Source organism: Triticum urartu, chromosome 6 (assembly GCF_003073215.2).
Source record: "Triticum urartu cultivar G1812 chromosome 6, Tu2.1, whole genome shotgun sequence".
In the NCBI taxonomy this organism is placed as follows: Eukaryota; Viridiplantae; Streptophyta; class Magnoliopsida; order Poales; family Poaceae; genus Triticum; species Triticum urartu.
The window spans coordinates 87,329,235-87,342,459 of NC_053027.1; the positions used below are offsets into that span (position 1 = coordinate 87,329,235).

The window sequence follows — 13,225 nt, forward strand, 5'->3', positions numbered from 1 at the left end:
AACATGACACCCTCAAGTACATCGGATATTTACGCTACATGGCAATTTTCACCATAAAAACTTGGCAAATCCTACACACAAATATGACATTTTTTTATCTATTTTCACATGGTAAATCTGGTTGTCAGATTTTAAACATTTTCACTACATAGACCATCGTTGTATATTTACTTATTTAGGGAACAATCATCGTCCATGAAACTACGCCAATATTCGAACATCTGCGTGTCGCGCGCTCGCGCATAGCTCTGTCACATGTCTGTTTCTCCTGCTGCCTGGCATCACAGCCGTCCATCGAGCCGCCGATCCAGCCGCCCATTGCCCGTTCACGCGGATCGACGGGCCCACCCCCCTCTTCCTTGCCCTCCCCCTCCTGTATAAATACTCCGCCCCTCGTCTCCTCCTCCATCAACCCACCCGGCAATCTCCAGCCAAGCAATCCCCACACATCTGTCCACTCCCCGAATCCTCTCCTCACCACCAGCACAGCAGCTCGCCATGGACGCCTCAGCCACCGTAGCCACCGGGAAGGGGAAGAAGGGCGCGGCCGGGCGCAAGGCGGGCGGCCCCAGGAAGAAGTCCGTGTCGCGGTCCGTCAAGGCCGGGCTCCAGTTCCCCGTCAGCCGCATCGGGCGCTTCCTCAAGAAGGGCCGCTACGCGCAGCGCGTCGGCTCCGGCGCCCCCGTCTACCTCGCGGCCGTCCTCGAGTACCTCGCCGCCGAGCTGCTGGAGCTCGCGGGCAACGCCGCCAAGGACAACAAGAAGAGCCGCATCATCCCCCGCCACCTGCTGCTCGCCGTCAGGAACGACCAGGAGCTCGGCAGGCTGCTCGCCGGCGTCACCATCGCCCACGGCGGCGTGATCCCCAACATCAACCCGGTGCTGCTCCCCAAGAAGACCGCCGAGAAGTCCCCCAAGGAGCCCAAGTCGCCCAAGAAGACCGCCAAGTCCCCCAAGAAGGCGTAGGTGACCATTGCTTAGTTATGTCGGAGTAGCTGGGATGGATGTATGGGTGTGCTTCAGCTCGAAGCAGAGTGTTCTTGTTGTGTCGTTGTATCTTCTGATCTGTGAATTCAATGGAACAATGAGTTGCTTTGATGTTTTGTTCGTTTGCCCATTGTTGTCCCTATGCTCAGATTTGCATCTGTAGGCGTGGGTTTGCCATTCATGTCCTGTGAATTTCATCCAGATCCAGGGGCTTGGGCGGTCAGTTGCGAAGGTAGGTGGGAATCGACCTCCTTGGCGGGTGTTTGAAATATTTGGCTATCGGATTTCCCGCTCAAATTTCGTAATAGCACTTGTTTAACAATTATCGCAAAATTTCATAATAGCCATTTTCCCGCTCGAGTTTCGTACAGCAGCCAAAAATTTTGGACGAAATTTCGTGTTGGCGGCGAAATTTCCCACTCGTTTTGGATTCAGTTTTGGGAGTTTGGCGGGCGACTGAAAACCTTGTCCTCGCGTTCCCGCCATCTGTGTTGTTTGGAGCTTCTAGATCCTACGTCGTGGTGGGCTGCGCAACCAATTTCTGGACGGATAGCTGCATAAATGGCAGATGAAAGAACGGAATTGTCTAAAAAAAAGATGAAAGAACGGAAGATGCTTTGGTATATTGTGCACGTTTGTGCTAAGCCCAGCAAAGATGCACGCCGGGAGCTGCAGGCAAGCTACAAATCATAACACATGCATTACAAGTTTATGTTTTTAATCCAAAGACTCTAATCTGACACGGCTGCTCTATTTCAATTCTGAAGTTACTTCTGGTTCCTGGACAGAGCATGCCTTCCAAAATCGATTCAGCCAAAAAGACTAAACCGATGATGGTCACGCAATGCACTATTGCGCCTTTCTTCATCACAGTTTCACGGGGCACCCTACGTTTGTTCCAGTTTCAGTCAGCAGACGTGTGGACAATTCAATTGCGTCTTAAAGCACAAAAGCATATATGAAGTGTCCACTGAAATGACGTCCGCAAGCTATAAACATTCAGAATTCTATTTTCCTGCTCCGATCACACAGCTGCATGTTACATTTGAATACAACGGGATCACAGTGTACAACCTCTCATTGCACATGCATATAAGGCTCATCTTCTTATTACAAACAAATATCAAGTGTTTGATTTCTCAGACACTGAATTGGCTAACTACCAGTACAGAGTATATGATATTAGCATTACAACACTGTGTTTCCCCTTGTCTTCCTAAAAAAGTACAACATGGCACACCAATAAGCCCAGATCACATAACATGTGGGCTCAGCAATAGCTACTCTATATCCAAACCTGGATCAGTTATAGGGCATCGCTTCGTTGTGTCAGTTCAGAGTGAATCCTCACCCTTGCTATTTCACAAACTAGTTCAGAGTGAATACCCCAGTTCTTCGGCAAGTAACTATTTCTTTGCCTTCTTCGCTCTCTTTGTTGTTTGGGTTTTCCTTGTTCCCTTCTTAGCAACCTTTGCCTTCTTCTGTCCCTTAGCCTATTACCACAAAAAATATTTCAAGTTTGCCATCAGAAACTCGATGACATTGCGATGTGGTAACAGAGTAGTAGTCTTTCATACTTCCATGATACTTGCTTGTTAATGACTAACATGGTCTGGCAGAGCTACTCATCAGCCATCAAGGCTTCAGAGATACACAGCTCGAGAAAACTTTTGGATGTGTTGCTATGGTCTTAACTACTCGATATAGGGCATGGAAATGCCAAGCAAAGAAAGAAGTCAGTCGGTCATGGTGAATGCAATAAAGGGCATGACAACAGGATATGAGCAAGTACTACAAAACGTAAGTCCTTAAATGTCCATCAAAAGTTGAAATGTTTATTTTTTGGCAAACAAGATGCAGTGTATATAATTTCCACAAGGCAACACTTCCAATGGTCAAGTACCTGGTTACGCAATTAAAACCCAGACAACACAGCTATGCTCCTAAGCTCAAATGGGGTCTGAGAAGTTGGAAATATGCTGAAGTAACCGATGATGTTCATGCTTTGCATTAACGTGTGTAATAAACAGTTCAACACTAGGGACATGTAAGTATCTGAATACAATGGATCAATCCAAAGAAATTAAAAAACTGCAGATCAACAAAAAGAGAGGCAAGAAACCACACCGCTGGCTTCACGGCTGCTTTCCTTTTGGTTTTCCCCTTAGGTTGATCTTCACTCTCATTGTTTGGATCATTCTGAGAAGCGTTAAGTTCATGAAGCCTATCACCCTCTCCATCTGAATCAAATGTGAATCCATCAAGGGTACCTATAATAGAGGATACCGATTGTGAGAAAAACAACTATTTTTAGCAGGCAATGTCTCATAACAATAGGTCAATAGGTACACAATTTCACACTAAGACCATAATTGCAAAAATAGCTTGGATGAAGACTTCTCCCAACTAGTTAAGAACTTAAGATGTTAACACAAGAAATTCAATAGCAACAAACTGTTGTCTGCTGATTACAACTGACAGCAGATAGCCCAGCAAGACAAAAGACTAACCTTCCATCATAGTCTCTGATTCAAATAAATTGGAGTGAGGTTCCAACTGAATGAAGTCATTCATGATAGCCTCAATCTACAAAGGAAGAGGAGAATTGAAGTAGGCAGTTGCATCCATTGAAACAGAATGCAACTAATACATCGTCAAATTTACTAGTGAAAATGGGGCTTTAGGTGATAGAAGTGTTGGTTCCACGGAGAAGTTAAATACACATATATAACTCATGTTATGGTCGACAAACCTTTGCTTCTGTTTGTCCCACGCTGACCTGAAAGAAAAGAGAATGCACAGAGGAATAAGAAACATACCTAAAAGCACAACTGCACTCAAATTTGGATGTAACTTACAACACAAAATGTCCTGGATGGCACTATAGTTGATTTGTACACAGTTCCTGTATGAGCACAACAAGAAAGAAGATATTAAATCGTTTGGAACATTGCAAGGAGAAGCAGTTTTCAAATAACTCATCTGTTAATACAGATAAAATTAATGAAAAACGGAAATCAAATAAAGTACATACATGTTTACACAATAATGAAAGTAACCTGGCAGTACCTTTCAGGTCCAGTAACAAATCATGATTTCCAGTCGGACCATTTGAAATTACTATCCTGCCGACAGCTCCAATATCTCCGCTCAAGTCTATCGAGTCACCATCACATTCAACCAATGCCTAGAATAAAAGATGATTATAAGCTTGAGGGAGTACTAATAACAAAGTCAAGGTATGCGCTACTCTAGAGATTGTGTAATAATCTCTTCCAGGCAATCCATATATTCCAAAAGGCAAGATGTCAATATATTCCAATTTAACACACATTACACATATTTGTCTGTTTTCACGACTAATTTTCATAACCAGTACTTACGCAAACTCCTATTACGTCCTGTCAGGGGACAAGTACATGTAGCATAGAGAAACATCAAAGTCTGGCAAAATCTCATAATCATGATTGCTCTTCTATTGATTGTAACATATGTTTCTCTTTAATTCCCTGGATGCTAATTAGACAGCTTTCTCACAAAGAAAATACAAGCCACATAACAAGATGGATGTTCATGGTACTTCAGACTGCTGGTTGCAGACATTGAACTTTTTATGATGAAAAATCTTTGCAATTAAGCAGTACTAGTGTGGCCATTAGAACTTATCATACCTTTGAACGTTGAACTTTATCAGCAATGGTCAATGGCAACCTCTGGGAGACCTGAAATTCAGAATGTATATTCTGTAAAAAAACTGGGGTCTATCACTATTTACAGAAATAACAAACCACAGCACAGAATACCACAACACTTGGTAGGAATCAGCTGGAGCTTGACAAGTACAATTTAACGCATAATCAGTGTTATGAAGTTAAACACATAGGAAGACGTGCAAGGGGAGGCGGGGGGTATCTTACAGAATTATCCACAAGCTTGTCCTGCATCTTTTCCTCGTTAGCTTCATCTTCGGGTTGTTCCAAGGTATCTATGTTTGTTTGACCATGAAACAGTAATTACACGTCACTGGAAGTCTGGAATATTCTAAGTCACTAACTAGAATGGGAGCCTTCTCATTAGTCTTACCGTCTCTTTTCGCAGGAACTTTTCTTACAGCAACATTTGTTTTTTTACCCTTAGATTGCAGACCATCTTTTTTCCTGGTATTGGCAAGTGAGTCCTCTTCTTCATCAGCGTCACCAGCCCTTGAAGGGCTGTTTCCAGGAGAAGCTTCCGAATCAGATGAGAGCATCAACTTCTTCCTCGGAGCCTATACGAAGAGATTTTGGTATAGATATTAACGATAAAGTTATGAAAACAGGTGCTTGCAACTGGTACATGTTCCCTCAAAATCCTAGTACATGCATTGAAGTTATAGCTACTGATCCTCAACACCAACCAAACAAGTTAGAAAAGCCTAAAGATAAGGTACCTTTTCTTCTTGATTAGATGGAGCAGTTCTTGTAGGGCTATTTCCACGAGAACAATCGGAATCAGAAGAAAGCATCACCGGTGCAGTACTTGGTGCCTGTATCCAAAAGAGAAGTGCCATTCATATGTGTGTAGCCGTGACTAACAACAATGTAATTGCGAAACAAGCGCTATCCACTTATATAGAACATTGGTCTTGGCAAGAACGCGACACAATAACGGAAAGCCAAAGTAGATCAAGAACAACATACTGGCTTTCCCCAAAGCCGACTGCCACCAAGATGAAAGATAGCATCAGTTATATGAATCGGCGACAGGGCAGGATAAGAGGAGAATAACATATGCTAGAAATGGTGGCCGTCTGCAACACAGCACAAGCTGTTCTAAGGATTTGCTGTAGGGCTCAATTCCTAACTCAAATCTGCACCGGCGCAACGGGCACATACATCAACACAGTAAGCAGCAAAGCGGCACTAATCCGTGTACGCACCCAGCCCATAAATATATTCTGCAACAAATCTACGTGCAGGCTGTTCCCCTAAAGACAAAAAACTCATTCGCAGCAGTAAGCCAGTCGGAGTCGCCATCTTAACGGGGAGGATTTGAGGCAGAAGTTTGAGTAGGGAAGGTGAGATGGATACCTTGAAGGCAGTAAGCCAGTCGGGGTCACCATCTTCGTCCGACATTCCTACCGCCGCCGCCTCCGGCTGATTAGGGGAACGGCAAGTGACACTCCGAACAAACTCTAGGCCCACCCGAGATTTGGAAGGTTTAGGCGCAGGATTTAGGGGGCTGTGCCGTCGGGAACGAAGCGGAAGCCCTGCTTCCACCGTGCGGCCGAGCCCTTTGCCGTTCGAGGCGGAGCTTCTGCTACTAGACGCTGGGGCTCCGACCAAATCACGCCGCCGCCGCCGTCGTGGAAGGTTGGGGAGAAGGGTGTCGGCTCGGAGGATTTCGCGGCGGCAGGGGGGCTTGAGGAGAGAGGCGAGGCGGAGAGGCGCTGGTACGCGGCGGCGCGGGAGATCGCCGGAGGCTGCCGCGGTGCTGGGAGTCGGCGGCGGTGGCGATTTGGGGAAGGAGAGAGAGGCGTCGGGGAGAGAGACTGCGGCCTGCGGCCGGGTTAGGAACTTAGGATGGCCTAAGCAGGCTGAGCCGAGTGCGGCGCGAACTTTGCGCGGCCCAAATTTATTCCAGTTCGGGCTGTGTGACCCAGGAAAAATACCAGCCCGAGACCAACCCGGTTTAAATGTTTCGCTGAAAAGGTTTTCCTCCAAAACATCTTAATAAAAAAAATCCCCGAAACACTCTATGGAGTTCCTGGAAAGCTTTCTAAATTATTATGAAGCAGAAAACATACTTATGACAGGAAATAAACATCTTTGTTATTTTTATATAAATCACTGTGCATTGTGTGATGTCTCCTTTTCTTCCTCTCGGCCTTGTTGTGGCCAAATCGAAGGTGATTGGGTTTCGGTTGAACGTCTGCATCTTCCATTTCTGGCAATTCTACGTGCTAGTGATGATACCTAACCGTTTCAATTCCCAGGACGGAGAAAGTCAACATCGTCCTATGTGATGATGGGGTTGGTGCTGAGTTGAAGCCTGTTGTAGGATTAGGGCCCAATTGCCAATCTAAGTCCTATGTATAGGGTCCTTTTTGTAATATCAAAGGTCTAGGTAGCAATTTCTTATTTCTTTTGAGTCGTTGCATCAACCATAGTTCGCCTCTGTTTAATATTTAATGCAACTCTGCTCACCCGCAAAAAAATAATTCTGGTCGACCCTTCTCTTAATAAAAAAACACTCTAACTCGTTTAGAGGAGACTGGACACTAATGGGAGTAAACATCTCAAGGGCTTCTTCTGTACCATCAACAATGGTATATACTAGAAGAGTTGGACGTGCTTTGCTGTGTCATTGGTGTTGTTGGGTTTTCTAAAAAAATACTCACTGTGTTTCAAAATATTAGATGTATTACTTTTTTAAAAAAGTCAAACCTTTTTAAGTTGAACCATATTAGTAGAGAAATATATCGGAATTCATAGTATCAAATCGGTATAATTAGATTCATCACGAAATGAATTTTCATATTTTTTGTTTAATATTGTGGATGTCGGTAATTTTGGCTCTGAACTTGGTCAAAGTTAAATGAATTTGACTTTCCAAAAAACTAATACCTTTTATATTTTGGAATTGATGGAATATTTAGTTTGAGGGGCAATGAGATGATGGAGTGTTTTTTTATAATACAATATTTGGTGGGTCTTTCTGGGTGTGATTCTGTGTTGTCCGCTAATAAACCCATATTGATGTGGGGAAAATTCAGCATCGATAGCTGCATGTATTATGTTGGTGCTACAATATCACATGGTGACATTTCTTTTTTCTAGGTGGTGGGAAGAAGCACATGATTGATATGTTTTGGTAGGCCAGTTTGCCGCTGATTGATTTGAAAAATCATTGGCCCGACCAAAATCGTAAATCAAATCCAAAATTGAACACCTCTACTGAATTGAAGAGTTTCAAAATTAAGAAATATAATGAATTAAAATAATTAAATGAGAGAGCTCCTTGAGAAATTGTTGACCCAGTCAAAATTAGTGACTCAATTTTAAATCGAAGACCTCAATTAAGTGTGAGGAGTTAAAAATTAGAAAGCACGGTCTATAGTATGAAACAATTAAATGAGATAGCTTTGAGAAATTATTGACCCGGTCAAAATCGAATGACCCAATTTCAAGTGTAAACCTCAATTGATTGTGAGGCTTTTAAAATTAGAGAGCTTAGTGTTATAGAGCGATCGCCAGGCTGATTTCCATGCATATGACATTTGACGTGTTGACAATAGAAAATACAGTTTAGCAGTCAGTTGTGTCTAATCTCTATTTTTTTTACTCAAAAAGAACCTAAGGTGCCATCTTTCACCCACTTTTCTCCCCATTATCCCTTCGTCCAATCTCTCTCCTACACCCAACCGTTTCATCGATTTTTTCAGGCGCGTTCGCTACCCCACCAATCTACTATCTAAACTGATTTATACCACATGGATCTATTTAAATCGATTTCTGTCTGCCAAATCAGATCAGCGTTTGCTATATTTGATAACATTTATATGGGCACCAATCTACTATTTGAACCAATTTATACCGCATCGATCTATTTTAACCGATTTCTATCTGCCAAATCAGATCAATCTTTGCTATATTTGATAATATTTATATGGGAAGGAATCGATCAATCTCTAATTAATCTCTACACATATTTGGTGGCACCACATATCAGGCATTACATAATATATATGTGCGTGTATCACAGTATAATTAATGACTCTTTAATTATTGACAAATATCTATATCTTTGTTTTTCAGTCGCAACACAAGGACATTCACCTAGTGATAAACAAACATTTCTCATATCTATATCTACTCGTGCATATATATCTATATATAGATATAGATATATAGATATACGGAAGATTGACCGAGTAGATATATGCACTCCATATATATATAGTGATATCTATATCTACTCGTGCATTAGTGTACGATGAAAAGATATGATAAGAATTGATTAATCTCCCCCTTGACCAAAGAACCGCTCTCACGCGTATATATATACTACGAACACCATCATAGAGCACACAAAGCATCCATTGACCAAAAAGACAACACCGTCTAGAAGAAGAGGATTAATTAGCTAGCCAGTCATTCGCCGCGGCACATGCCAGGAACAACACAGTTTCTGTGCTTGGTCGTAGCTCTTCTGGTCATGTCGGCCTCCCTGTCATGCAATGCCAAACGTATGTAGAGTAGTATTTCTTACTACGTGATGCTTCATTCTTTCATTCTTTCTTTCATATGAAACACACACGCACTAACTGTTCGTAGTTCCTTTTGTGCGTGTGTGTGCGTGCATGCAGACACGTACCGTGAATCTATGTGGGAATCCAAGAGACAGGTGCATGATTTTGGCGGGCACAACTGCCAAAACACCTGTGTAAGAAAAAGCACAGATACTGACATATACTGTGAATATATGTGGGAATGCAACAAACCGGTGCATGATCATGACCAGCGCAAGTGCCGAAACTTCTGCGTAAGCAAAGGCTACGACTACCTCGGGAGCTATTGTGAGCACCACCCCTACCCGTATTGCTGTTGCCATAAGTAATCTGAATTCGATGACTTTGGGGTGATATCTGGATGATGATGCTTGTCATGTGCTACTTAAAAAGCTATAGTTGTTTGTGTATGGAGGAAATATGCTCTAGAGACAATAATAAAGTTGTTATTTATATTTCCTTATATCATGAATATGGCTTAAGGCCATCTAATACGATAACAACGGAAGACTTGAAAAATAAAATGAGTCCATCAACTCCAACAGCATCACTGAGTGAAAGACAACGACATATAGCTCCTTACACGTCATCTGAAAAGTCTGCAGCATGAACGTTGCAGCCCGAAATGGCTCAGCACATGAAATATACTGGCAAAGCAACACAAGAGAATAACAAACAAAATAATTGCTATCACTACATGCATATATGGCTGGTGGAGGCTGTATGGTTAATATGTTTTTGCGAAAAGCCAATTTTTCCCTACAACAAAGGAATAAATTTATTTAACTATCATGATAGTTGTTAAACATTGAGAAGGTTCCTCCAACTCAATCCCAATTAAACATCATCATTAAACCCAATCAAATTATATTAAGAGTGATGAGATCAATCATGATAATCCAGGAACCAGATACTCAAGATGTCCATAACCGGGGATACGGCTAACCATGATTAGTTTATACACTCTGCAGAGGTTTGCGCATTTTTCTCCACAAGACTCGAATACATTCATGGTCGGAGATTCGAGACACAATCTTTATGAAGCATTAACTCTCTACTCTGGGTAGACTATACCACCTACAACCCACTACATCTGCTAGTCTATCTCTTCAAGAGCTTCACGCAACTTACTCAACTATGCTAGAGCCCATAATAGCTTATGACTGCACACGAAAGTTTCTAGTATGAAAAATCTTATGATCCCTTTAAGCCTGGGTGGCGGGCGGTAGGATGATCACACGGGTCCTCCGGAATATCCTAGGACAACACTGGGTTCTCCAGGTGCCCACAAGCAATCCACCCAGATGTGTATTCAAGTTGCCACCTTAAGTTGAACCATTAATTAACAAGCTCACATCTGTCATGAAAACTCTCAAACCCAATCCACGTCTACGAGCATAGCATAGCAATAATAAGCAACGTAGAAGTAACTCACAAGGTTTGAAAAATAAACAGGTGAATAGGTACTACCTCAACTACTTCCCCAAACCCACAATTTAATCAGATCCTAATCATGCAAATGTCTGAGGATTGATCTAATGCAATAAAACTGGGTAGTAAAAGGATATGATCAAAGTGTTACTTGCCTTGCTGATGATCCGTGAAACCTAGAGACTCGTAGTAGCACGCTTCGCACTTCGGGTACTCTTTCACAAACAAACAAGCATACAATAAGCACTCAACTAGAAGCACGGGTAAAACTCAAACAAAAGATCTAACCAGAAAGTTCAACTTAGGAACTCCGGTTTACAAAAAGAATCAAATCAAACGAAGTAACGGAACTCAAACTACGAAAGAAACAAGATCCGTTTACTAATCTGAACTTAAGTCAAATTTTACAGTAGCAAAAACTTGTTCAAGTTAGTTAAACAGAAAGAGGGCTTCAAGACGAAGATCTAGGCGCTTGAATCGCCTCATTCCGACTAACGAGCGAAAAATTATACTAGAACGAAGATTAGGGCAGAAATCGCGATCGAAAATAATCGCGGAAAAACCCTGGAAAAAGAAAACTGACGAACAGGCTAACGAACAAACGCTCGTTGTCTGCGGTTAACGAGTGAAAACCGTTGGTTAAAACGAACGTACGAACGGGTGTTCTCTAAATAAATAAACCAGGAAAAACCGATCTAAATAAATAAAAAAACCCAGGGTTTTGAAAAAATAATAATAAACCGATCGGTTTTCCAAAGAAAACCGGCGGCGGCGGCAACTACCTCGGCGAGATCGGCGGCGAGGTCTGCGGCGGCTCCGGCATCGGCGGCGAGGGGCAACGGCGACGGCGGGGCTCGGGACAGGCGGCGGCGGCGACGCTGGGGGGGCGGCATCGCGGGCGGCGGCGCGACGAGGCTCCGGCGGCGGCAGCGGGTTCGGGCGGGGTGGCTGCGGCTCGGGCCTCCGTGGCTTATAAGGGCCGTCCGGGCTAGTGTCCAGGTCGGACACGACCCGGTTAGGTCGGTTGATTTTTTTTAAAATAATTCCGCTTGGAAAAACAAAGAAAAGAAATACTAAACGGACTCCAAAAATTCTGAAATAAATTTTTCTCGTCCTCTAAAAATCTAACGGACAAGGTGAACATTTATTTGGGCCTCTAATGTAATTTTGAAAAACGCATATTTTTCCTAATTCAAATAAAATTTTGATAAAAACTCCGAATAAAATCTTATTTGATTTTAACATTAAATATCCAATATTTCTTTATTTTGGAAAAGTCATTTTATCCCCTCTCTTTTTATTTTCATAAAAGAAATATTCGAAGATAAAATAATTAAAATCAAACGATCCTCTTTTTTCAAAATTTGAGAAAACTCAAATATGAAAATAACGAAATCCCCAACTCTCTCCGTGGGTCCTTGAGTTGCGTAGACTTTCTAGGATCAAACCAAAATGCAATGAAATGTGATATGCAATGATGATGTAATGCATAACATTCCAAATTGGAAATTTGGGATGTTACAAACCTACCCCCCTTAAGATGAATCTCGCCCTCGAGATTCGGGTTGGCTAGAAAATAGGTGAGGGTGATCCTTCCGTATTCTTCCTCTCGTTCTCAGGTGGCTTCATCCTCAGTATGGTGGCTCCACTGAACTTTACATAACTTGATAACCTTGCTGCGTGTGACTCGGCTGGCAAAATCAAGAATCTTGTCTGGTTTCTCCTCGTAGGTCAAGTCGCTATCCAACTGAATCGCTTCCAGTGGCACTGTATATCTTAGAGGAATATCAGCCATCTCTGCGTGACACTTCTTCAACTGAGAAACGTGGAACACATCATGAACTCCTGACAATCCTTCGGCAATCCCAACTTGTACGCAACTTCTCCCATATGTTCCAAAACTTTGTATGGTCCCACAAAACGTGGCGCTAACTTTCCCTTAACTCCAAAACGCTTCACTCCTCGAAGTGGTGATACTCGAAGATACACTCTGTCTCCGACTTCGTAAACTGTCTCCTTGCGCTTAGAATCCGCATAGCTCTTTTGCCTGGACTGGGCTACCTTGAGTCTACCGCGTATCAGTTTAACCTTCTCTTCAGACTCTTTAATCAAATCTGGTCCAAACAACTGACGGTCTCCAATTTCATCCCACAACAGTGGTGTCCTGCACCTCCTTCCGTACAATGCTTCGAAAGGGGCCATTTTCAAACTGGCTTGATAGCTGTTGTTGTAAGAGAACTCTACATAAGGCAAATTGTCGTCCCAACGAGATCCATAGTCTAGCGCACAAGCTCTCAACATATCCTCCAAAATCTGATTGACTCTCTCAGTCTGTACATCTATCTGCGGATGAAAAGTTGTACTGAACTCTAGCCTGGTTCCCAAAGTCTCATGCAACTAATTCCAAAACTTTGAGGTAAACTGGGTTTCTCTATCTGATACAATGGTCCTTGGAACTCCATGCAGACAAACGATTCTGGTCATGTAAATCTTTGCCAACTTAGCACTGGTGTATGTGGTCTTCACTGGGATGAAATG

At 42.7% G+C, this 13,225-nt stretch overlaps 2 protein-coding genes across 2 annotated transcripts; one reads left to right on the forward strand and one right to left on the reverse strand.

Annotated features, from left to right (window-relative positions):
• Window positions 1-395: 395 nt before the first annotated feature.
• LOC125516083 (histone H2A-like) lies at window positions 396-1,098 on the forward strand. Its single transcript, XM_048681569.1, has one exon. It carries the CDS (start codon window positions 499-501, stop codon window positions 964-966), a length of 468 nt encoding a protein of 155 aa, XP_048537526.1. The 5' UTR covers window positions 396-498; the 3' UTR covers window positions 967-1,098.
• Window positions 1,099-2,047: 949 nt separating this feature from the next.
• On the reverse strand, window positions 2,048-6,542 carry LOC125514646 (DNA-binding protein BIN4). The gene is made up of 11 exons (XM_048679985.1): window positions 6,057-6,542; window positions 5,417-5,512; window positions 5,071-5,254; window positions 4,905-4,972; window positions 4,659-4,709; window positions 4,057-4,174; window positions 3,846-3,892; window positions 3,740-3,766; window positions 3,498-3,573; window positions 3,115-3,257; window positions 2,048-2,480 (listed from the first exon to the last, which is right to left on the reverse strand). The coding sequence occupies exons 1-11, from the start codon at window positions 6,099-6,101 to the stop codon at window positions 2,394-2,396; spliced, it is 942 nt and encodes a 313-aa protein (XP_048535942.1). The 5' UTR covers window positions 6,102-6,542; the 3' UTR covers window positions 2,048-2,393.
• Window positions 6,543-13,225: the final 6,683 nt, after the last annotated feature.

Bases quoted from the DNA above. Each gene is read 5' to 3' on its own strand.
- LOC125516083 (XM_048681569.1), top strand. From the start codon at position 499: ATGGACGCCTCAGCCACCGTAGCCACCGGGAAGGGGAAGAAGGGCGCG.
- LOC125514646 (XM_048679985.1), bottom strand. From the start codon at position 6,101: ATGTCGGACGAAGATGGTGACCCCGACTGGCTTACTGCCTTCAAG. The intron at 4,710-4,904 runs GTAAGATACCCC...TCTGAATTTCAG, and splicing joins ACAAGCTTGTGGATAATTCT to GTCTCCCAGAGGTTGCCATT. The intron at 3,893-4,056 runs GTACTGCCAGGT...GTGCTCATACAG, and splicing joins TTTGTTACTGGACCTGAAAG to GAACTGTGTACAAATCAACT.